Source organism: Coregonus lavaretus, assembly GCF_964263955.1.
Source record: "Coregonus lavaretus genome assembly, chromosome: 28".
NCBI classification, from domain to species: Eukaryota; Metazoa; Chordata; class Actinopteri; order Salmoniformes; family Salmonidae; genus Coregonus; species Coregonus lavaretus.
In genome coordinates, this window is record NC_140015.1 from 12,226,191 (window position 1) to 12,251,739 (window position 25,549).

Genomic DNA, 25,549 nt, shown 5'->3' on the forward strand with positions numbered 1-25,549 from the left:
GATTCCATGTCACAATACGTTGACAAATTACGTTAAAACAATGTTGATTCAACCAGTTTGTGCCGTCAGATGTCTGTATTCTTTGAGCTTGCCTCCTTAAAACAGTGCTACATCATACTGTGCTGTGGTGATTGCACAGAATGTAACTTCCTTATCTAAAACACACACACACAAACACACACACACACACTGTTTGCCTGTTTCTGTTTGTGAGTGTTTTCATTTATAGAAGACCCCTTCTACACCCATAATGATCCCTATTACAGAAAGAAGTGTCAGCACATGGAAAGGACCATTCTGCAGCTTTCAGCGAAAAACACTGCAAACAAGAACCCATAATTGCTTGTATTTGGGCTTTGTCAATCAACTAATAGACAAACAGCGGAGAGCATCCATGAGGTAAAATATGTGCTTTCCCCCTCTTTTAGCTTTGAACTCTGCTGCCTGAGATGCACTGTAGACAAACCAGGAAGTCAACAGAGAACATTCCCAAGATCCAAATGAAGCTTTCATGACTCATCCAATTCATTAAAGTAATCAAACAATCAACACTGTTGTTCTAGTCAGATTCACCTCACTTGCGTCAATAGGTCCAGGAAACATCCCTTTTACAATCAGTATACAACCTGACCATGACGTCACGAAAGACGTCAGCCTGGTGTCACTGCGACCACTTTTGCCCGCTGGGTTGTTGTTGTTGTTGTCCTCGTAGTATGTGTCTGACTCATGGCAGGCAGACAGAGGCGGCAGTAGTGTTTTAGGTCAGTTGCTGCAGCACACTGATTAGGGTAAGGGACCCAGGGTAGGTAGTGTACAGTAGCTAACTGCGAGACTGAGGCATGGCTGCCCATTGTGTGGAATTAGGATTCATTACCTTAGTGTGATCCCAGCCCTGTAGAGTGGCCCCTGTACGGCCCTCAGCCCTGAGAAAGAAACATGGCCGCTCACTCACTCTGTAATGATGATCCATACTCTGTGGATGATCTCAGAGCACTGTGTGGAGTAGAGGATCTGGCCCAGCAGCCTAGGGCCACCGTTCACCTCTCTCTCTCTCCTTCCATATATACAGAATATCTCTCTCTCTCTCTCTCTCTCTCTCTCTCTCTCTCTCTCTCTCTCTCTCTCTCTCTCTCTCTCTCCCCCCTCTCTCTCTCTCTCTCTCTCTCTCTCTCTCTCTCTCTCTCTCTCTCTCTCTCTCTCTCTCTCTCTCTCTCTCTCTAGCAGGAGTGTTTGTACAGCAGTACCATGATGCAGTGCCAAGTGGCTCCCAAATAAAGATAAACGTGTTTGAGATTACCTATCCCTCGAGTAGCCCAGGGCCAGCCTTTTTCCTCTTGGGTCATAAAAATGTATGTGTGTGCGTACATGTGTGTGTGCGTGGGTGTGTCACGTTTTGCTGCGTCACTAATGTGCAGGTCGTGCAGCTGGTTTACAGTATTACACAGTATTTACAACAGTGGGAGTATATCACTTGCATAATGAGAACTTTGCAAAACTGCCAAAGATCAGGGTCGTTAATAATGAACTTATAACCAAATGTTAGTGTTGGCAGTTGATTTGTTCGTCCTTAATAGTTAGTTTGAGGATGTCCATTTTTAACATAGCCCCATGCTAACACAGAAACTGTAGTCTTAATTAGCCACAGCAAATCATCTGGCCTTTAACAGTGAGACTGAGACTGCCAAACTTTGCTGGCTGTCATGGCAACTGGTGACACTGACATTTTCAGGTGGCTGCGTCCATCGCCCCACACCATCCCTGTTCCGTCAATCTCTCCACACCCTTCCAGTTCCCTCCATCGCCCCACACCCTCCCTGTTCTGTCCATCCCCCCACAACCTCCCTGCTCCATATGCCTCTGACCTTTGAGACGGGATATAGTTGGCACTGGAGGTCCACCCGGCTCCGCTAGTTGGCACAATATTCTGTAGTACTTAGTGTGCATGCGTGTGCGTGTGTGTGTGTGTGTGTGTGCATGTGTGTCTGTTTGCACACTCCACTGAGCACAGTTTTCTCACCTGAGTTGCTGATTGTTTTCATGCTGTCTTTACGTGCAAATGAGCAGGATCCAAATGATGGGTGCAATGATATAATTTACCTATGACATCATCAGAGTTCACACTCATGTAGGCATGTGTTGTGCATGTATGGTATGTGAACGTATTCATTTGTCTGTATAAGTGTTGATCTGAGTGTGTGAATGCAAGTGAGTCTATGAGCTTCAGCCCTTTAATTGAAAATTAAATAGAACGGCAAAAGTGTGGCTGTGCGGCCTAATTTGGTAGATAGCTTCGGTATTCTCAGCGGAACCATTCCCTTAAGTGTTGGTGTGTGTGTGTATCCCACCTTGGAGACAAAGACTCCTTAAGCGTCCTCTCAATGAATCCAACTTCGGCTGTGAACGCTGCAGAGGGAGAGAGGGGATGGAGGAGTGAGAGAGGAGGGTGAGAGAGTAGGGTGAGAGCCAGACAGGGAGGGCTCCTTAATCAAAAAAAAAAAATGTAAAAAATTAATCACCCAGTTCTCAAGACTCCTCTCCTCACCTCTCCTCTCTTCTCATCTCCTCCTTCACCTTGTACAGGCTCATTGCCTCCTCTGCTTAGGGGAGCTCTGTCTCAGCCCTACTGAAGCACTACGGTAACGAGTTGAGCCTCTGAGATGTAAAGGTGTCAGCTGATTATTTGTTGTTCATTCTACCACGTCTTTTGAGCGTCAGTGAATAGGCCCTACTACACACCAACGACGGGAACAGTCATTTGATTGTTTAGTTGCCATTGTTTCATTGCCAGTTAAGTGCAGGGAGGTATCTCCTAGACCTGTGCGTGCTATACAGTAGTGAGGATAGATCCCAGTGTTTAGCCTTTACCACTCCAGAAGGTTCCTGAGTGTGTTTACAGGTCTCTGTGCTCTGAGCGTATGGCAGAGACTAGCTCTGATGCCAGACCCGCAAACCCCTCTCTGTGTTGGTGTGGGTGTGTGTGTGTCTGTGTGCGTGTACGCCTCCTGGGGGTCCCCTCTCTCCTCGTCCTCCATGCTCCTGAAAAACATGCCTCGTAATTCATACTGTATCACCCACATGCCCTGGGCAATTGTTACCTGGAGCTTAGGGACAAAGTGTGAAAACTATGCAGAGAGGTACAGGGGGAGGAGTTTGTTTGTGTGTGTGTGTCTGTGTGTTTGGGTGAGTGGGTGTGTATGTTTGTGTGTGTGTTTTCCCATGGAAAATTACAATTCAGACAATGTGCTTCCCAGGATGCAATGGCATCTAGCTCATTAAGAGGGCTGATGAACTTCAAGTGACCTAAAATGGGATTCAAATGTCTGCCCATAGAGTATAATTTGTTGCATTTTTATTGAACAGTATAATGAGTGTGTTAAAATATTTTACGTGTAAACATAAATACAATCTGTGTTTGTTGATTTTTTATTTGTACTTGCAGACAATTGTTACAGAAAGGACTTAATTGAATGCCATACAGCTAACATTCAAGTAAAAATTTGATGTAAACAATTAGCAACTCAACTTCCATATATGCTTCTATATATGAATGTCGGCTGTATGGCATGTAATTATATAATGTCAGTCGCAAAGGGGCACACCTCCCCACACCCATTAGCAAAACCATATAATGGCTGAAACTAATTGTTTACATCAATTGTTTACATCAGATTTTAATGTTGGCTATATGACATATTTATAAATCAATGTCTTATGCCATCAAACTACACAAATCCTATGTTTCAGGCAAACATTCTATGTTTTTGCTCAAGGGTGTAGGGAGGTGTGACCCTTTGTGATTCATAATATAACCTTATACAGATGACATTCATTTATATAAGCCTTTATTATAGCTAACAATTAGGTTATTAAGGATTGGCCAGTAATACATTATGTTTTAATGAGAAACACTTAATTAAGGCCTAATATATGGCTAATATGGCTTTACACCTCCTGCTATATTGTGGATAAAGAGTTACCTGTCTAACAGAACACAGAGGGTGTTCTTTAATGGAAGCCTCTCCAACAAAATCCAGGTAGAATCAGGAATTCCCCAGGGCAGCTGTCTAGGCCCCTTACTTTTTTCATCTTTACTAACGACATGCCACTGGCTTTGAGTAAAGTCAGTGTGTATATGTGGATGATTGAACACTATACACGTCAGCTACCACAGCAACTGAAATGACAGCAACACTTAACAAAGAGCTGCAGTTAATTTCAGAATGGTTGGCAAGGAATAAGTTAGTCCTAAATATTTCTAAAACTAAAAACATTGTAATGAATAATGTGGAAATTGAGCAAGTTGAGGAGACTCAATTGCTTGGAGTAACCTTGGATTGTAAACTGTCATGGTCAAAACATATTGATACAACAGTAGCTAGGATGGGGAGAAGTCTGTCTATAATAAAGCGATGCTCTGCATTCTTAACAACACTATCAACAAGGCAGGTCCTACAGGCCCTAGTTTTGTTACAACTGGACTACTGTTCAGTTGTGTGTTCAGGTGCCACAAAGAGGGACTTAGGAAAATTGCAATTGGCTCAGAACAGGGAAGCACGGCTGGCCCTTGGATGTACACAGAGAGCTAACATTAATAATATGCATGTCAATCTCTCCTGGCTCAAAGTGGAGAGATTGACTTCATCACATTTACGTCATTTAGCAGACGCTCTTATCCAGAGCGACTTACAGGAGCAATTAGGGTTAAGTGCCTTGCTTAAGGGCACATCGACAGATTTTTCACCTAGTCGGCTCGGGGATTAGAACCAGCGACCTTTCGGTTACTGGCACAACGCTCTTACCCACTAAGCTACCTGCCGCTACTTGTATTTGTGAGAGGTATTGACATGTTGAATGAACCGAGCTGCCTGTTTGAACTATTGGCACACAGCATACCCCACAAGACATGCCACCAGAGGTCTCTTCACAGTCCCCAAGTCAAGAACAGACTATGGGAGGTGCACAGTACTACATAGAGCCATGACTACATGGAACTCTATTCCACATCAAGTAACTCATGCCAGCAGTAAAATTAGATTTAAAAAACAGATAAAAATACACCTTATGGAACAGCGGGGACTGTGAAGCAACACAAACATAGACACATGCATACAAACACACAATAACATAAGCACTATACACACACATACACATGGATTTTGTGTTATAGATATGAGGTAGTAGAGTAGAGGCCTGAGGACACACTTAATATGTTGTGAAATCTGTTATGAATGTATTGTAATGTTTTTAAAATGTATAGCTGCCTTAATTTTGCTGGACTGCCTTGGCAGCAGCTAATGGGGATCCATAATAAATACAAATACAAATACAAACAAGACATAATAAAGGCCTTATAAGCTACTTATATACACACTTAAAAACTACAAATTAGTGGGTAATAAATGTACCTTAAAATATAGTGTTATCCTGTATACACAATATGTTTTGGTCAAACGCCTCTAGCCAAGTGTGATTCTGTGTGAATGTGTCCGTGTTCTATGAATAGTATGTTCAACAGTGACACGTCTGTATCTATTCATCACAGATGTCTGTTCCTCCCCCGGTCCGCCCTGGTCTGTTCAGGACCACCCATGGCTCCTTCCCTGCCTGTCCGCCTCTCAGCGCAGGTGGGAATGACTACTACCCACCACACATCCCACCATCAGATCAGGCAGGAGGAGAAAAAATACGTATGTTTGAGGGAGTTCTTTATTATTTTGCTATTAGGGCCTATTAGGTCAACTACCTGTTTACGTTTGTCAAAAAGTAGGTGAACTCTATGCCTACATGTGTGAGTGTACTGTATGTCTTCATGTGTTTATTGTGAGTGTAGGAGGTGTGTGGGGAGTATGTCTCCCGTGGCTTCTTCCCCCGGCTCTGCTCATCATTCCCTGTTTCACTTGCACTCTAACTAACACAAATTCACACGTTGCAATTAAATGCATGTGCCGCCGCCCACCCACGTCTGAGCCCAATCATATCGTGTTCAGAGGAAACCGAGAGATCATCATGGGAGTTAAGGGACACTGGCCCTCAATGTTCCGCTGTTTGAAAGGGACTCTTCACAAATGCCAATTTGTAATGGTGTGACAGACACTACAGCGCTTTCAGAAAGTATTCACACCCCATGACTTTTTCCACATTTTGTTGTGTTACACAGTGGGATTAAAATAGATTTAATTGTAATTTTTTGTCAACAATCTACGCAAAATATTCTGTATTGTCAAAGTGGAAGAACATTTTGAACATTTCTAATAAAATTGATAAAAAATAAAATACTAATATATCTTGATTAGATAAGTATTCAACCAACTTAATCAATACATGTTAGAGTAACCTTTGGCAGTTATTGCAGCTGTGAGTCTTTCTGGGTAAGTCTCTAAGAGCTTTCCACACCTGGATTGTACAACTTGCCCATTCTTTTTTTCAAATTCTTCAAGCTCTGTTAAATTGGTTGTTGATCATTGCTAGACAACCAATTTCAGTCATTCAAAAATCATGTTAAACACTATTATTGCATACAGTCCATGTGACTTATTATGTGACTTGTTAAGCAAATGTGTACTCCTGAACTTATTTCGGCTTGCCATAACAAAGGGTTGAATACTTATTGATTCAAGACATTTCAGCTTTTCATTTTTAATTAATTTGTAAAGGTTTTGAAAGAAAAATTATTCCACTTTGACATTATGGGGTATTGTGTGTAGGCCAGTGACAAACAATAAAAATGTTATCCATTTAAAATTCCGGCTGTAACACAACAAAATGTAGAAAAATTCAAGGGGTGTGAATACTTTCTGAAGGCAGTGTACCAAAGTCTATTCCATTCTTTTAAGCTTCATAGCTAAACAGATCTGAAAGAATGCTCTGTGTATGTTGACATGTCTACCCAAACATCAGTGTAATCACAATATTAGGACAGATAGCTTGATCTCTGTTTAAAGTGTGTCAGATTTTTTCTCTCTAATTTCCCCCCCCAAAATTGTGCAAAACACTAGGGGAAACTACACTTTGAAAGGTCACAGACACATTCCGCTTGCTGAAAGGGAAAAAAGGCATGTCGGATGTTTGTTTGTGTTTTTTTGTGCTCAGTAAGTTCTCTGGAGACATGGCGGTAGCTACATCATGTGAGAATACCGTAGTTTGTTCACTCAGAGGGAGAGAAAAACTCAGTGCATTGCTGTACACCATGACCTTCTGTGATCTGCACTGTGTATCTCAGACTGCAGCCAAAAAGGTGGATTATGAAATGTGACAATGCATTTACCAAGAGGAAGGAGTCTGTAGGAGAAGAAAGGTATGGTTAGTGAAGAATAGGTCTGCAATATGAAGGTTAGATGGGTATGGAGTTTGTTCAAGTAAAATTGTGAAGTGATCGTGAACATGGTTCTGTGATTTTAAACAAGCCGAGACAGAGGCATGGAAGAACAAGGCAGGGTAGCAACCTTAGCCCTGGAGTCTGCAAACTGCTAGCGCTCCTTTCTCACTCTTTCTCTTTTTCTCTTTCTCTTTTTCTCTTTCTCTTTCTCTTTCTCTTTCTCTTTCTCTTTCTCTTTCTCTTTCTCTTCTCTCTCTCTCTCTCTCTCTCTCTCTCTCTCTCTCTCTCTCTCTCTCTCTCTCTCTCTCTCTCTCTCTCTCTCTCTCTCTCTCTCTCTCTCTCTCTCTCTCTCTCACTCTCTCTGTCTCTCTCTCTCTCTCGCTTGCTCACATGTAAAGGGGACTGACTGGATAGTACACCTGTGTTGGCGGCCTCAGCCCATCCAGAGAAAACTGGAAAAGGCTTCTTCCTCGGCTATGGCCTAAAGTGACAAAGGGAATCATGTACGGAGGCAGGAGCAGACAGAGTCAGGGTGACTAGGCGGCTGGCGTCTGGGGGAGTCTGAAGGACGGGGCTGTGGGATACAGAACCGTGGTGACTGGGCTGGGTGGGTTGGGGGCTTGTCTGAGGACGGTCCCCTTAGTGTGACAGCTGTCCAATCCCAGCCCCTCTTCTGCTCTTTCGTCTAGCCTCTCACTGGCTAACCCCACCCCCGCTCTACTCCTAAAAGCAATCCACTTCCCTCTCTCTGTTCAGACCCAATCTATATTAGTCCCCCCATCCCTATCCCTCTGTCTAGTCCTCTCTTTATCTCTCTCCCGCCCATCCTCTCCCCCCTTTTCATGTCTTCCTCATCCCCCTCTGCCTTTTTTCTCTATATCTCCGTCATTATGCTTCCTTTCTCCTCTACATTTGTCCCTCTCACAGCGCCTTCCGCTCCTCTTCTATCTCCCTCTCAGTCTCTCCAGCCTCTTCTCTCTCTCTATCCTCTCTCTCTCTCTCTCTCTCTCTCTCTCTCTCTCTCTCTCTCTCTCTCTCTCTCTCTCTCCCCCTCTAGCCTTCTTCGGTGAATAAATGGTTCCGCTGTTGATGAGTATCTGTGAATATAGGCTGAGATCTCAGATTGAGGCAGACTCTGGTGTTCCTGCAGGAGTCATTTGCTTTTTAAATGAGTATTGTATTTAGTAGATTTATTCCACTGGTGCGCTGGCGGACATCGCTGGAGTCAGATGGACTTTATCTTGCAGCCCACCTTTTCAGATCCGTAGCATCTCCACAGGAGAGGAGACGAGTGGAGGATATGGGGAGTGGTGCACCCTTCCTACCCCCCTCCTTGCCTCCCTGATACCTATCATCCCAAATAATCTCTGGTTAGACTGATATGAAGGAGAGGGAGAGGAGAAGGCATTTATAATAGGATCTGTTTCATGTTTTCTTAAACAGACAATTGGTTCTCTGGTGCTCAGTTGGTAGAGCATGGCGCTTGCAATGCCAAGATTGTGGGTTTGATTCCCAGGGGCCAACAATATGTAAAATGTATGCATGGATGATTGTAAGTCACTTTGGATAAAAGCGTCTGCTAAATGGCATATATTATTATATAATTTTTACAAAAAGTTTAAACTATACTGAACAAAAATATGAACGCAACATGTAAAGTATTGGTTCCATGTTTCATGAGCTGAAATAAAAGATCCCAGAAATGATCCATTCGAACAAAAATATTATTTATCTCAAATGTTGTGCACACATTTGTTTACATCCCTGTTAGTGGGCATTTCTCCTTTGCCAAGATAATCCATCCATCTGACAGGTGTGGCATGTCAAGAAGCTGAGGGACAATAAAACACCACCCTAAAGTGTGCAGTTTTGTCACAGAACACAATGCCACAGATGTCTCAAATTTTGAGGGAGCGTGCAATTGGCATGCTGACCGCAGGAATGTCCACCAGATAATTGAATGTTCCTTTCTCTACCATAAGCCGCCCCCAACGTCGTTTTAGAGAATTTGGCAGTACATTCAACCAGCCTCACAACCATGCTGTCTGCACTCTAAATAGTTCAACACAATAATAGTATTTGGGGTAAAATAATTATCTTGAGACAAGTGACTCCAAAAATCCCATTTATTATTTAAATGTATTCAACAGTTCAAAAAGATAAAATTAGATAGACAAACATAGCATAGATTTAATTTACAAGCTGTTTGTTCTTCTCACCATCTCTACAGAGGCTCCCCTCCCTATGTAATGCAATCTCATTGTCTGCTGAGTAAAATATCTGTCATTGGCTGTAGCACAGAATAACAGAAAAACAACAATGTAGCAGTAGCAATGGCATGGCGCATGCTCTGATGCAAACACTCAAATACACCAACACACACATTCACGCATGTACGTATTCACGCACGCACACACACGCACACAAGCACGCACGCACGTACGCACACACACCCACACACACACACAGACACAAAACACACGCACACACAATGCTAACAAGCCAAGTCACTCACCCAATCAATTTCATTCTAAAGCAAGCTGTCAGCCCGCCATGTTGAGTAAATATTACCATAATGCCTGTATGTATCAGTGAATATGCAGCTAATGAACGGATGATATCCAGTGAAGCCTCAGACACTGAAACAGAAAATCTGCCTCGCCATAAAAACATCCCATTCTCTCTCTCTCTCTCTCTCTCTCTCTCTCTCTCTCTCTCTCTCTCTCTCTCTCTCTCTCTCTCTCTCTCTCTCTCTCTCTCTCTCTCTCTCTCTCTCTCTCTCTCTCTCTCCCTCTCTCTCTCCATCTCATTGCTCTGCTTTAGATGTTTAACTTCACCACAGCAGAGTGCAAGAGGAAGAAGCTGAATGAATGGACACTGGTTTTTATAAAATAGGTTACCTCAGAATCTGAATATGTTGCTTCATTGAATGACTCTGGTGGTGGAGGATATCTACATAACTAGAACATCTAATATACATTTTAGTCTATTTTCAACCCACTTTGGCCATGTTTAGACAAATAGGATAGGGGTATAGGGATGGGAGAAGGGGCAAGGATAGAGACTATGTGTCGTTTTCTCTTTAGATACGTTGGATGGGACAAGGGAAAATGTAATGTTGTCTGTGTATAACATGCTTTGCATGAATAACATTCAGCCTGTGTTCCCACAGCTGACATCACACATAAACAAACACCATGTGATAGCCAGGTGTCAAATGCAACAAATCATATATCGTTAGAAACTATAATGACACCTTTAATTTCCGTTTCTCAACTAAAGGCGTTTTTAATCAGATTTTTAGATTGCTCACCTGCTGAATCACAGTCAACATCTCACAAAACCATTCTCTCAAAATCTAGTTTTTTTCTCACAAGGGACAAACATCTTTTTAATATCCTGTTTTGTGTAAGTATACGATGTAGTAGTATCTTTTACAAAAGGAAAAGCACATAATGACAAGATAGGACAATTTCAGTCAACTGAGTCCACATAGCCGACCGTTATGGAGAGAAGATGATGAGGTCGGATCCACTTGACGTTAGTTGATTCACTTGACGTTAGTTGGTTTATTATCCAGTTTGAGGAGGAGGAATACTCAGAAAGCAAGGAGCAACTGACAGGTTAGAATTCTGATGAGGAGGGCTAAGCACCTCTCTTTCCCTAGCTTCCCCCCACACTACTCCCTCCCCTATTACCATGTTCTCCCTCCCTCACAGCACAGCAGACAGGCAGGCAGGCTGAGCTGAGCTGGAGAAACTTGATTTGGGGATGATGTGTTTTATAAGCAGAGGTTGGTGTGACAATAGAGAGAACCAGGAAACTAGAAAGCATTCCGGCATTTAACCCCTTCCTTCCCTCATTACAACTATTTTTCTCAATCTCTTACTTTCTTTTCTTTCTCTGTCTTTCTGTCTGGGACGTGCCTCTTGCGTGGGTTCAGTCGGCGTAGAGGATGAACCCAGAGAAGGTGCTGTATTTGTTGTTGTTGCCGCCGTGAGCCTTGCCCCCGTCCAGCTTGATGTAGACCTCGTCGCCTGCGTCTAGGTGGAGGATGACGCTGTTGGAGGCGTAGTCATAGTTCTGATCAGCGTCCTGGGCGATGGCACTGGCTCGCACCTGGAACAGGGAAGAGAGGAAAGAGGGGATGAATGTGTTAGAGAAACATACTGCACAAACGTTATTTGAAATGGCAGTCATTTCAGTTGTCATGCTTTGATTCTGCCTTTTAATTCTACACATAAAGAACAAGGGACGGGTCAGTAACCTTCTGGCACATCACACACCACAACATGATTTTAATTAGGCTGTCATTGGTTCTTCATTGAATGTTCTGCCATGAATTGAAGACTGTGGGCTGGGGTGTCAGGTCAGATGGTTATTGTCTCTGCTCAAAGCACTGCTCAGTGTTCTCCACCTGAGTAGACGTTCTAAAAAACCCAACAACAGGTTTCACTCTTCTGGTGACCTGGTTCTATTATACACTCTTAGAAAAAAAAGGTGCCATCTAGAACCCTAAAAGCTTTTACTGCAGTGGGCTAAATCAGGGTCACACAGTGTTTCTTGGTAGTCTTAAACAAATCTACTTTGAAACAAAAGTATACACCTCACACACATGGTTAAGGGCTTCAATTTTGAGTTTGTATCCCAATATTACACTTCATATACAGTACATCACAGAAGACTGAAATATAACAAAACCGTTTGACATAGAAACACTGGATTTTCTGCAGTTTTTTTATATAATGTTTATTAATTATGAGATTATGAAATATATTAATAACATTCCGCCCATGAGGCCACTAGGTCATTTGACTGCAGGAAAGGTCTACAGGGTTCTTCAGCTGTCCCCATAGGATAACCCTTTGTTGGTTCCAGGTAGAACCCATTTGGTTCCTGGAACCAAAAAGTGTTTTTACCTCGAACCAAAAAGGGTTATCCTATGGGTACAGCCGAAGAACCCTTTTGGAACCCTTTTTTCTAAGAGTGTAGAGGGAACTACTGAGGAGTTACAGTGAAATACATCAAGGACACCCACCTCACATAAACTTATAAAAAGTGAAAAACATCCCTATTCTTTAGTGAATGAGAAAATACTGTAAAAGTAAGATATGTTGTAAGTGTGATTGAATTCATACATTACTGTATATCTACCATATCAATTGCATTTATGTTGGCTGTAGGCTATGTGGTGTGTATGGTATTGTCAGGCCAGGCTGCTTGGCAGTCTGAACATTTGGTGCTGGATCTCCTTGACCTCTGGGCCAGGCTAATTAAGCTCCATCTGAAACGTTCTCCTCTCTACTGGGAGAACAGCGTGGGCTGTAGTGAGAAACGGGTGCCCTGACAGTAATAACTGTGTGCGTTTAAATGTGTGTGTGTGTGTGTGTGTGTGCGTGCGCGCATGTGCGTGTATGCGACAGAAATAAATACTTTTAAAAGCTAACCATTGGCCATTCATGTAGAGCTTTACAAAAAGAAACTGAAGTGCAGCAGTATTATACTGCACTGAGACATCACCAGTTGTACACAAGCATAGAAAGATCAGGGCCTAAATAAATAGCATCAGCACCATACATTTTGGAAGACCAAAGCATCTGAGATATACATTCAGTTGCCATAAACCCTGATATTGTCTGTAGCTAAGCATCCTTTATAATCTGTCCCACCAATGAAAAACACATCTGTCATAACTTCAATCAAACTACTCTTTCCCCCATTCTCTAAAAAGCTTCTGGATCTGAATCTAAAGTATGGGCAGGGTCCCAGATCTGGTGTGCCGCATGGCAGCCTGGCTGAGCAGGTGGCAGGGATAAGATAGGATAATTAATTGGCCCGTTTAACCAGGGGCCACACACATCGGATTTATTGACACATTTGAGGGCCAGGGGGCTGGCACAGACCTCCACAAACAACACACTGATGGGGTTTAACCCTGTAGACCTGTCAGTGATTGTCTGTGGGCCAGGGTTAGGGGAGAGGGGGAGAACAGGGGATGGGTGGAGGAGTAGAGAGATACAGGGAGGGAGACTTGCTGTCTAATGAATGCATGCATTTCACTTGACTCCCTCTACTACTGCGGTAATTATCAGGGTCCCGTGTTGCTCAGTAGGTAGAGCATGGCGCTTGCAATGCCAGGGTTGTGGGTTTGATTCCCACGTGGGGCCAGTACGGGCAAAAATGTATCCACTCACTACTGTAAGTTGTTCTGGATAAGACTGTCTGCTAAAATGTAAATGTCCTTGTTTATTTTAATATTTTCCAAGTCGAGAGAGCAGATAGTAAACCATATGCATTACGTCCTGTAATGTCAATCTATAAATGTTTTACTAGAAGGTAGTGTATAAAATGATAAAGTTATCAACACTTTAAATATCTGACAACATGACTGACATTTTAATGGTAGAAACATAATATGCACATTGTGAAAATGCAATGAAAGCTAATTCAATGAAAGCAAAGTGAACTAAAGCCCAATAGCTATGATGGGTTGTGAGTCAATACAAGCAACAGGCAGGGACATTGAAGCTGTCTATTCAATTAAATTAAATAACAGAGTTTCAGTCAGTCCCTAGTCAGTGCTGAATAAAGTGTTTTGAGAGATACATTTATTGAATTGACACATTGTGTTTAAAAACCTGTCTAAGCTAAGCTATGATGTGAGTGACAATGCATCATCAATAAATCCCGAAATTTACTGAAAACATCCCATCATTGCCTCTAAAGGCTTTAAGAAATCAACCAATATGAAAATGCATGGTCATATTATTTCTCCTTTAAAGCTGGGAAAACTTTTGTCCAGTCTTCCAAAGGAGGTGTATAAAAGTCTTTAGAAACTATGAAAGAACTGAGTGAGAGAGAAATGGAAAGCTTCTCAAAGGGCATGTGAAGAGTGAGAATACCTCAACTACCTCAATTACCTCAACTACCTCGTACATTGACTCGGTTCTGGTACTCCTTGTATATAGCCTCGTTATTGTTATTTTATTGTGTTACTATTTCCTTTTTTATTTAGATTTTTTTTTTCTTAATTTTGAAATCTGCATTGTTGGGAATGGACTTGTAAGTAAGCATTTCACAGTAAAGTCTACACCTGTTATATTCGGGTCATGTGACCAATACAATTTGATTAGATTTTTTGAAGAATGCCAACTGCAAGATCATTTTCAACATTGATAGGGCACACATCCCATCCACTGCTAACACTTCATGTACCTGTCATCCCCGCTCTTTAGCAGGTCTTGTGACAGACAGAAAGGCTTAACTTCTTCACCATGGAGACAATACGATAACACAATATTTCACATGGAGCAGCATTTTATCAACTGACATCAGTGCCTCATCGCCTTCATCACATTCAGGCATCTTGGAAGCCTTGCCAGTCCTTTGGAATCGGACTACTTCTTTGACAGCTTGGTATGAAGCACCCTGCTGACAATCAGACAGTCACGATAATGAGAATCTGAGAAATCTCAGTGATTTCATGAAGCCTTCTCCTTAGTTTATCTCCCTCTTGCCTTTTCCACTCTTCTTACAACGTTGAGAGAGAGTAGATCAAGCCTGTCATTTTGTCTTTACCTCGCATAATATCTCTTAGCAGTAGATAGAAGTGTGATTTTTTAAAAAGGCAAACTGAAAGGACTAATAAGAATAAGACAAGCGTAAGAACGTAATGGATAAGTTTGAAATGAAAGATGCAGGGCGACAGAGGAATAAATATATTGTGGCTGTAAAGACACGTCATGCCAGACGCCTTTCGATTATTCTCAGCCAGAACAAGAGGAATGTTCAGTATTTTTTATTTTTTACCTTTATTTATACAGGTTTTTCTAGAGAGACCTGGTTGAGGACAGTTTAAATAGATAGCTAGAGACATTCCAGCTTGCATGGAGATCTTTGCCATTTCGGAGAGTACTTTCAAGGTGAAGTACTCTGGGTAATGCTATGAAGGACTATGCCGAACTGTTATGCTGAAGCCAGCCTTAAAGGTGCAGGTTAAATATGGCATTGGCATATTGTACTATAGGCATCTATGAGTCTTCTTTCATTGTTTACCTTCCTGATTAAATCTTGCAAGGCTCATATTGATGTGCAAACAAAGCCCTCTCTCCTGATCCATAGCAGCAGTCGTCCAGTGCATATTAATATGAGATGATTCGCCCTGAGCACACAAAGTCAACACGCTCTTATTAGAAGGTTGCTGCTTTGTGCCAGATGGGGGCGGTGGATAGAGACTTGGTTGGATCTGTCTATGGGGATTTTGAAAACTTCTTAAAATATTTGTCTTATTGCATTCACATTGATGATGTCAGAGGTGTGTGATATGACTCAATTCAACTCCTTGTGTTAGAAAGTTAAGGAATTAAACTTGCCAAGGACTATCCTTACGCTATTAGAAATCCAATGTATTTGATCTCAGCAACCATTGATTTCAAAGAATCTGACCACGCTATAGTCATATTACAGTTTTTCTCGATTGCTAAGACACATTTCTTGAAAGCTGCTCTCATTTTCTCTTAACTGTGAACACAAAACCCAATTTTCAAGCTACATTCACAAAACCTCAGACTCTTCTTGCAAAACCAAACTTTCACCTCAAAACAGTTCAATCTGTGCTCAAAACTGAACTATGTTGTCAAATCGTGCCCCGAGTCAATCAAAATTAAAAACACTACTGAACAGTCACTAAACACTATGTAGAAAAATAGAAAACACAATGCTCAGGACATGAAGCTGGATAAATAAATGTTTATTGTTCACTGTAGGCTAAATGCATGTTGCAAAACAAAAAAAACTGTGCATTTAGCACTTGTACAAAAAGACAAAACAGAAATCTTGTGCATTTACATGTAGCACTTGTAAAAACAAACAGAAATCTTATGCGTTTGCCACTTGTGTACAGTAAGCCCATGTAAAAATAAAGTACAAAAATATACAAATAAGTGCATTACTCAGCCACAGCATCATGTCTCCGTACTGGGTCAGGCCACAGGACTTCATCCACATCACAGGCCACATTTTGTCTGGCCAGGCAACGGGGGAAAAAACCCCTGGCATGCCGTATCCAGGCTTGGCATGCCTCCACACCTATGTCACCACAGGCAAGTCCCATGGCTTGCAGGAGATTTACCCTGGTGTAAGGTTGGCGTTCATATACCTTCCACCGCCATGAGGAGAAGAATTCCTCAATGGGGTTTAGGAAAGGGGAGTACGGTGGAAGGCAAAGATTGATAAAACCTTGGTTCATATTGTACCACTCTCTAACCTGGAGGGCATAGATGGGATGCTCATCCTGCTGCCCTAACAAAGCATCTCGCATGTGATTGAGGAAAATGAGGAGCTGGTGAGTGTTGTAGGGCCCCAGGTTGGCATGATGGTGGACAACCCCATGATTGCTGATGGCAGCACATAATGTGACATTGCCACCACGCTGCCCAGGAACACCAACAATGGCCCGATGGCCAATCACATTACGGCCTCTCCTTCTCCTTTTGGTGAAATTAAACCCAGCTTCATCCATGTAGATGTATTGATGGGGTCTTTCCATTGCATCCAGTTGAAAAACCCTCTGTAGAAATAGATATAGTTTTGTAAGTGATACGGAAAAAGTGATTTAGGCCACTACAGTAAATCACTACTTAGAGTAATCAACATTGAATGTGTCTGGATATATGCCAACCTGTACATACTGGAATCTTTGCTCTTTGACTCTGTCTGAGTTGCGATCAAAGGGCACTCTGTATAGCTGTTTCATGTGCAGTCTGTTGCGCTTGAGGACACGATCAACAGTAGAGAGGCTGACACTGTTGATACCCTCAAAATTTAAATGGTCCTCAATGATCTTCTGCTGAATTTCGCTCAGTTTAATGGCATTGTTCTCACGGACCATATCAACAATTAGGGTCTCTTGGTGTGGGGAGAACATACCTGTCTTTCAATTCTACAAAAAGAGAACATGGAGTTACAAAAAATATACATGGAATACTAGGCCTACAAACAGTTAGACCAACCCTCCATTACAATACTACAGTACATTGGTACAGTGATGTACTGAAACATATATTTACTTACAGTATACTGTGGTACAGTATATAGTATGTCATACAGTAATTGCTGTCAACATTTACATACTGTACTATAATGTCAAAAAAAGGTAATTACCTGTTCTCTTCTCTAAATCTTCGGATTATGGTGGACACAGTGAATCTACTGATGTTTGGTTGTACCCTTTGTCCAGCCTCCCTCATGCTCATACCATGGACAAGAACATGGTCAATCACAGTAGCTCTGATTTCATCAGATATTACTGTTCTTTGTCTTCGCTGACCACCTCGACCACCTCGACCTCCTCTCACACGAACTCTTCCTCTCAGATTTCTATCCATTGTAGGGCCTCACAAACCAGTGCTCTCTGAACTGGCTTACTGTATATGTTCCCTCACATCATTAGCCACAAGTGTGATCAATTTTGAGTTGTTGTGTTCAAGTGGTGACACCTGTGCTCTAATTGTGTTTGACTTTTGTCACCTGTGCTCACCATTATGCAGCACGGGTGCATCACAATGAAAATGTGTTGGCAAGTTATGTCTAAACAGGTGAAAAGTGCTTATGGTTTTGCCAAAAGAGTGATTGATTCAATCTGTGGGTTCAGGCAACTGAGCATTTGGTTCAGACAATAGGGTTTAGTGTTTTAGCAATTGAGAAAAACTGTAAATAATTGAGATTGAAACTCTTGTTCATTGCTCAATTCATTGTTCATTCTTTATTTCTTTCACTCAGTCGCTGTTGTACACAATGACAGAGAAGCCGCATAATTTACCCTCACACTGTACTCGGAACAACTCACAAGCTGGAAGCGAAAGCCATAGGTTAGACTTTAGAAAGCGAGAGAGAAAGAGAGAGAAAGAGGGAGAAAGAGGGAGAAATAGGGAGAAAGAGAGAGAAAGAGGGAGAAAGAGGGGGAAAGAGAGAGAAAGAGGGAGAAAGAGGGAGAAAGAGAGAGAAAGAAGGAGAAAGAGGGAGAAAGAGGGAGAAAGAGAGAGAAAGAGGGGGAAAGAGGGAGAAAGAGAGAGAAAGAGAGAGAAAGAGGGAGAACGAGGGAGAAAGAGAGAGAAAGAGGGAGAAAGAGGGAGAAATAGGGAGAAAGAGAGAGAAAGAGAGAGAAAGAGGGAGAACGAGGGAGAAAGAGAGAGAAAGAGGGAGAAAGAGGGAGAAAGAGAGAGAAAGAGGGAGAAAGAGGGAGAAAGAGGGAGAAAGAGGGAGAAAGAGGGAGAAAGAGGGAGAAAGAGAGAGAAAGAGGGAGAAAGAGAGAGAAAGAGGGAGAAAGAGGGAGAAAGAGAGAGAAAGAGGGAGAAAGAGGGAGAAAGAGAGAGAAAGAGGGAGAAAGAGAGAGAAAGAGGGAGAAAGAGAGAGAAAGAGGGAGAAAGAGGGAGAAAGAGAGAGAAAGAGGGAGAAAGAGGGAGAACGAGGGAGAAAGAGGGAGAAAGAGGGAGAAAGAGAGAGAAAGAGGGAGAAAGAGGGAGAACGAGGGAGAAAGAGGGAGAAAGAGGGAGAAAGAGAGAGAAAGAGGGAGAAAGAGAGAGAAAGAGGGAGAAAGAGAGAGAAAGAGGGAGTGAGCAAAAGGAGCAGAGAGATGGAAAGAGAGAACAAAACTGGAACTGGCAGAGCATGGCCTCAAAATAGAATACAACGTGGAACTTTTGACACAACAAACAAAGCGTGAGCGCCCAGGCCAGCCTAGCCTACTCCAGCGATGGCAAATGGCTCCAGAGTCGTCTGACGTTGTCTCGTCTCCCCCTGCCGTAGCTGCTGAAGCATGTTAGCATCCATCACATTGTCACTGTGATGTCTCTGATTGAATAATGCTCTGCGTGGTACTGGAACATTAGAGAGAGATGAGAGCTGAGGGCTGAGGCTGTGCTGCTTCAGCTTAATAGATAATGCCCCCCAGACTCCACAGTGAATACCACTCCACTCGGCTCCGCTCGCCTTGTGAATGCATTTGAATATGAATGTGGAGTTTATCAATAATGACAGCATTCGTACCTATAATAGATAAAGGGATGACAGCTTTTTGCATATTCACTGTCCTCTGCTAAAGCTGATTACTTCTACAGAGTTGGGAATCATGTTGAGTTGTGATGGCATTTTGCATTATCCTATAGCTAACAGCTGAAATGCCTGGTGTTGTGTTATTGTCTTGATTGACAATGCAAAAGATCCAAACAACCCATTTAAATATTGTACTGGCCTAGCTGTGGTTTGCTGGTGTCAGTAACAGTCTGTAACGTCCCTCTCTTGGACACTGATCGGTTCTCTCCAGTCGGAGTGACAAGGACATGTATGGATGGAGGACAGCTGCTGACGTTTCTCTGGCAGGGACTTGTTGACTCACTGTTAAGCTTCCATTCTTTAAACTTCGCTCACCTCTTTCTAAATCCAAGTGTACCGCCACCTAATTGGGTTTGAACACCCAACCGTGAGCCGCATGCCTAATGGCAGCTTAGACACCTTGTCACAACCCTGTCAAATCTCCTAACACCCACCACCATGACACATACACGCACATGCACACACACACACATGCACACATGGATACACATGCGCACACACACACATTTGCACATGCTCAAAGACACACACACACACACACACACATACAGAAATCTCCCTAGTCAAAAGACCGTTGCTCCACAGATCTTTGGTGTCAGATGTTGTTCTGAGCAGAGTTGTCATGCTGTCAAAAACCTCCATTCCTCTTTTGTGTTATTGGTGTATTTGTGGTAGAAACCTGACTAAATACATGATAAGTTGTTGAGAGAAGGAGATGGTACGGGAGAGCCACCATCTGTCAAGGAGAAAGAGAGAAAGGCTTTGTGCATTAATCACTGCATCTGTTCTGTTTGTACATTCAGGGCCTTTTTCCCTGTAACGTGAATGCCTTTCGTCGCATGAACCTCTCCACCATTTATACAATTGTTTATATAATGCCAAGTGTCCCTCCCACTGGGTGTCAAGGCAAATCAAAGCCTGTCATCACGGAAATGCATTATGTATTACAGTTCTGTGTCCTATCGGTTAGAAACAACAACAACTTGGGAGGATAATGACGCGACAAAACACAGAGGCGATGGATGGGACAACAGTGATAACGATGGGGCTGGAAAATCCTTTGGCTTGTTGTGATGATGATGTATTGGCACTGGAATAGGGGAGGGGGAGGAGAGGAGAAACAGAGAGAGGTAGAAGGGGAAGCGTCAACTCTGACCTGTGTGTGTCCCAACTTTTGCTTGTTTGTGACTCACTATTGTCAGTCAATTACTGTGAGAAACGCTCAATTTTCAGCACTGCTCAGTCTCAATCACCACTCACTCCCTGCATCTTGGTAACAGAGTGTTTTTATGGTAGAATCGGGTGACACGTTGAACCCTCCCACAACATAAAGCAAGTTATTTTAGTCGCTATGAATTTTAAAAAACTGTTATTGCTTGAAATGCACCACAAAGTATTATGGGGTATTGAGAGGAGCGTTTTGCAGTGTGAGAAACCTCCCTAACGAGGCAAAGCTTAGGCAGAAAGTACTAATAGTCTTGAGGGAGAGGCAGGTTTAGATGTTTTGCTGCCACATGCATTTTTCATGAAGTGCCCTATTCATCATTTCTGGCTAGAAGGATTGTTGATATATCACTGTTGATATCTGCCATATTCATGTTTAGAGGGGAGAGACACCTTGTTAAACACATACAGTAACTTAGCCGTCTGAGTGTGAGTCACTTTGGAGCCATTGACTTGAGGGTTCCCTGTGATGTGAGAGAGGGGGTCGGGGGTTATCAGAATGTATTGAATTGGGTGATGGCGAGATGTCAGGGCTTAGAGAGAGATGTTTACAAAATAACAGGGCCATGGGCGCTTTCCCGTCCCCCGTATGTGCTCTCATTATAATGAAGGAGCCTTGTGAGTCAACACCAATGTCATGCTGGAGTCAGTCATCTCCAGCTGAAAATCCATAGGCTATTTTAGACCATATGCTCCTGTGTTTCAATGTATGGGGATGTTACAGCATTTATTCATAAACTATTGAATCTGAGATGACAGCGGAGATGAAGTCTGGCTGCTGCTCTGCTATTTAAAGGGACAAGACTGCAGAGACAGGCTGAAGAAGAGACAGCATTGGAGTGAAGTAGTAGTATGGGGATTGTGTTTGCTTTCAGTTGGAAACTTTTCTGATAAATGATTTTTTTCCCTTGGTTGGCGATGGCAGCCGGGTGTCATCTTGACATTTCCAATTTGTGTGGTATTTCTTAACAACATGGGCAAATCTTCATTTAATAGCCCTACCGCACCTAATTAGACTGCTTCTAATGTTCCACTCGGCAGAGTGTCAACTCTGATGTCCAATTACACAGCAAATCAAGGCCAAAGGTCCGCCTCTGCTACCTCTCCAGCTGATTATAGAGTGAGGGTCATAGACTACATCACAGGAGGGAAGAACCGGTCTGTCAGAGTGGGAATGGGTTACACAAACGCAGGCACATGCATGAATGCACGTACACAGACAGAGACACACGCACGCACATGGTGGGATCGATACCAAGGGCTGAGTGCATCTCGCCTCTCCCTATCCCAGACACCACTAGACGGAGGCTCTCTGTTCCTGAAGATATACAGAGACAAACAGCGGCCCCTCAGTCTCAGTGCTGAATAAACTAAACCTCGCCCAAAGATATTGTCTCTGGCTTCATTTTAGCACCAGAGTGTTAAGTAGAATGTTCAGCTGATGAGACAGTAACATATATATATATATATGTAGTATATAGTAACACTTTATTTTAAGGTACACATATTAGCCACTAATCTGTAGTTTCTAAGTGTGTATATAAGTAGCTTATAAGGCCTTTATTAGGTCTTATTAGCCATATATTAGGCCTTAATTAAGTGTTTTCTTATTCAAACATTATAAGTCATGTATTACTGGACAATCGTTAATTACATAATTATTAGCAATAATAAAGGCATATTAATATTTAATAAAGAGCAAGTTACACAAGAAACAGACTCTTAATAAGCTGTTTTTATTTTGGACTGGTAAGAGGATTGTACCTCAATATGTGTTCCCTATTTTAAAGTGTGAACATATTTTTACTTGCAGAAAAACTGTCCAGAAATGACCTCATTGTACAGAAAGGGGCACATCTCCTTTCATATATGCCATACAGCCAACATTCAAGTCAAAATTAGATGTAAACAACTAAACTGCTAAACGGTATATACTGTATTTCCATATACATATATATGCATGTCAACTGTATAAGGTTTTATTATTAATCACAAAGGATCACTCCTCCCTACACCCTTGAGCAAAAACATACAAAGCTTGCCTGAAACTGAGAAAAAAATCTGCAGGTAAAAATATGGTCACACTTTATTGAATATGAATATGCCTTTATAATTGTTAATAATTATGTTATTAAGGATTGGCCAAGAATAAATGACTTATACGGTTTGAATAACAAATCACTTAATTAAGATCTAATATAGGGCTAATAAGACATAATAAAGGCCTTATAAGATAATTATATACGTACTTATAAACTACAAATTTGTGTCTAATATGTGTACCTTAAAATAAAGTGCTACCACAGATATATATTGATTCAATGTCTAGGCTATTCTGAAATAATATATGCTACAAAGTGAATGAATGCAATGTCTATATTTGTATTTTAACACCCAACATAGCCTGAACTTTCTTTCAATCCCCCTCTTTTTATATGAATTGCGGGAAAAAGCATTACGGGAAAAAAGCAAAAACAAATCTCCACACTTTCTAACAGGTTTCATTAATTAAGACAGACACTAATATAACATGCCAGATTCGGATACAGATGGTTCATGTTTGTTCAATTTGCTGTGTATAGATTGCCTCCACATGCTAAACACACTGCATGGGTCACACCTCGATACACAGCAATAGGCTAAACAGTCTTGTGTTGATGTGCACCAGAGCTTAAGAAACCCCCAGAGACATGAAGAAGGAACCACTGAGATGCATGGTGATGGGTTGGAAAGGAAATTACACACAGATAACAGCTTAATTCACGCAGTATTGTATCTCAAACCGCCCTCTAGGGGAAATACAAAGACATTTTCTAAATGTTGCTTTGAACAATACTTTACACTCATAATAGTGTTGGATCTGTGACATCCATTGATTGTATCTTCACTAATGCTGCAGAGCTTTGCTCCAAAGCAACATCAGTTCCCATTGGCTGTAGTGACCATAACATTGTGGCAATAACAAGGAAAGCCAAAGGGCCAAAGGTTGGGCCTAAAGTAATTTATATATTAAATTTTTTATAATACATTCTTGTCATTTTTTTTCCCACACCAAATACAAACATACGCATATGAACAACAACTTACAGATGCAAACAAACAACGACTACATCTCATCTGTCCAGACCCGCATGCTCACACCCCCTTCCCTAGAGCCTGCATTATTGTTTGCCACATGGCCTTAAATTGTACCAATTTTTTTTGTCTCGGTCACCCATGCTATTTCAATATTTCAATAATGAATAATTCGATTTTTCCATTATGTTAATGATGGCGTTTTGATTTCCAAGTTTTTGGTTTACGTTTTTTCAAGATGAGTGATTAAAAGAGAATCATCTAGCACAATGGGTATCTCTATACTTTATCTCGCACATAACATTTGGACTTTATAGCATTCCCAGAGAGCATGGATTATTGAGACAGTGTTACTTTTACACTTAAGACATGACTCTGAGTTGTGCTGTAAAATGTGTGAATTTTGTCTTTTGCATAATACAGTGGCTTGTGAAAGTATTCACCCCCCTTGGCAATTTTCCTATTTTGTTGCCTTACAACCTGGAATTAAAATGGATTTTTTGGGGGGTATGTATCATTTGATTTACACACTTTGAAGATGCAATATATGTTTTATTGTGAAACAAACAAGAAGTAAGACAAAAAAACAGAAAACTTGAGCGTGCATAACCCCCCCCCCCCCTCTACAAAGCCACCTTTTGCAGCAATTACAGCTGCAAGTCTCTTGGGGTATGTCTCTATAAGCTTGGCACATCTAGCCACTGGGATTTTTGCCCATTCTTCAAGGCAAAACTGCTCCAGCTCCTTCAAGTTGGATGGGTTCCGTTTGTGTACAGCAATCTTTAAGTCATACCACAGATTCTCAATTGGATTGAGATCTGGGCTTTGACTAGGCCATTCCAAGACATTTACATGTTTCCCCTTAAACCACTCGAGTGTTGCTTTAGCAGTATGCTTAGGGTCATTGTCCTGCTGGAAGGTGAACCTCCGTCCCAGTCTCAAATCTCTGAAAGACTGAAACAGGTTGCCCTCAAGAATTTCCCTGTATTTAGCGCCATCCATCATTCCTTCAATTCTGACCAGTTTCCCAGTGCCTGCCGATGGTGTTCTCGGGGTGGTGAGAGGTGTTGGGTTTGCACCAGACATAGCGTTTTCCTTGATTGCCAAAAAGCTCAATTTTAGTCTCATCTGACCAGAGTACCTTCTTCCATATGTTTGGGGAGTCTCCCACATGCCTTTTGGCGAACACCAAATGTGTTTGCTCATTTTTTTCTTTAAGCAATGGCTTTTTTCTGGCCACTCTTCCGTAAAGCCCAGCTCTGTGCAGTGTACGGCTTAAAGTGGTCCTATGGACAGATACTCCAATCTCCGCTGTGGAGCTTTGCAGCTCCTTCAGGGTTATCTTTGGTCTCTTTGTTGCCTCTCTGATTAATGCCCTCCTTGCCTGGTCTGTGAGTTTAGGTGGGCAGCCCTCTCTTGGCAGGTTTGTTGTGGTGCCATATTCTTTCCATTTTTTTATAATGTATTTAATTGTGCTCCGTGGGATGTTCAAAGTTTCTGATATTTTTATATAACCCAACCCTGATCTGTACTTCTCCACAACTTTGTCCCTGACCTGTTTGGAGAGCTCCTTGGTCTTCATGGTGCCGCTTGCTTGGTGGTGCCCCTTGCTTAGTGGTGTTGCAGACCCTGGGGCCTTTCAGAACAGGTGTATATATACTGAGATCATGTGACAGATCATGTGACACTTAGATTGCACACAGGCGGACTTTATTTAACTAATTATGTGACTTCTGAAGGTAATTGGTTGCACCAGATCTTATTTAGGGGCATCATAGCAAAGGGGGTGAATACATATTCACGCACCACTTTTCCGTTATTTAT

The 25,549-nt window shown here is 42.1% G+C and overlaps 2 protein-coding genes across 2 annotated transcripts in view; both read right to left on the reverse strand.

Annotated features, from left to right (window-relative positions):
* LOC311104443 (zinc finger protein 385C-like) overlaps nt 1-25,549 on the reverse strand; it is a gene marked incomplete at both ends in the record, with an annotated part of 664,983 nt that overhangs the window by 201,512 nt on the left and 437,922 nt on the right. The window lies entirely within an intron of this gene.
* Nucleotides 11,255-25,549, reverse strand: part of LOC311104447 (C1q-related factor-like) — a gene marked incomplete at its 3' end in the record, with an annotated part of 21,144 nt that continues 6,849 nt past the window's right edge. Inside the window, exon 2 of the mRNA XM_084146285.1 lies at nt 11,255-11,434. Coding sequence (XP_084002411.1) covers nt 11,255-11,434 — 180 coding nt within the window. The remainder of the gene's footprint in view (nt 11,435-25,549) is intronic.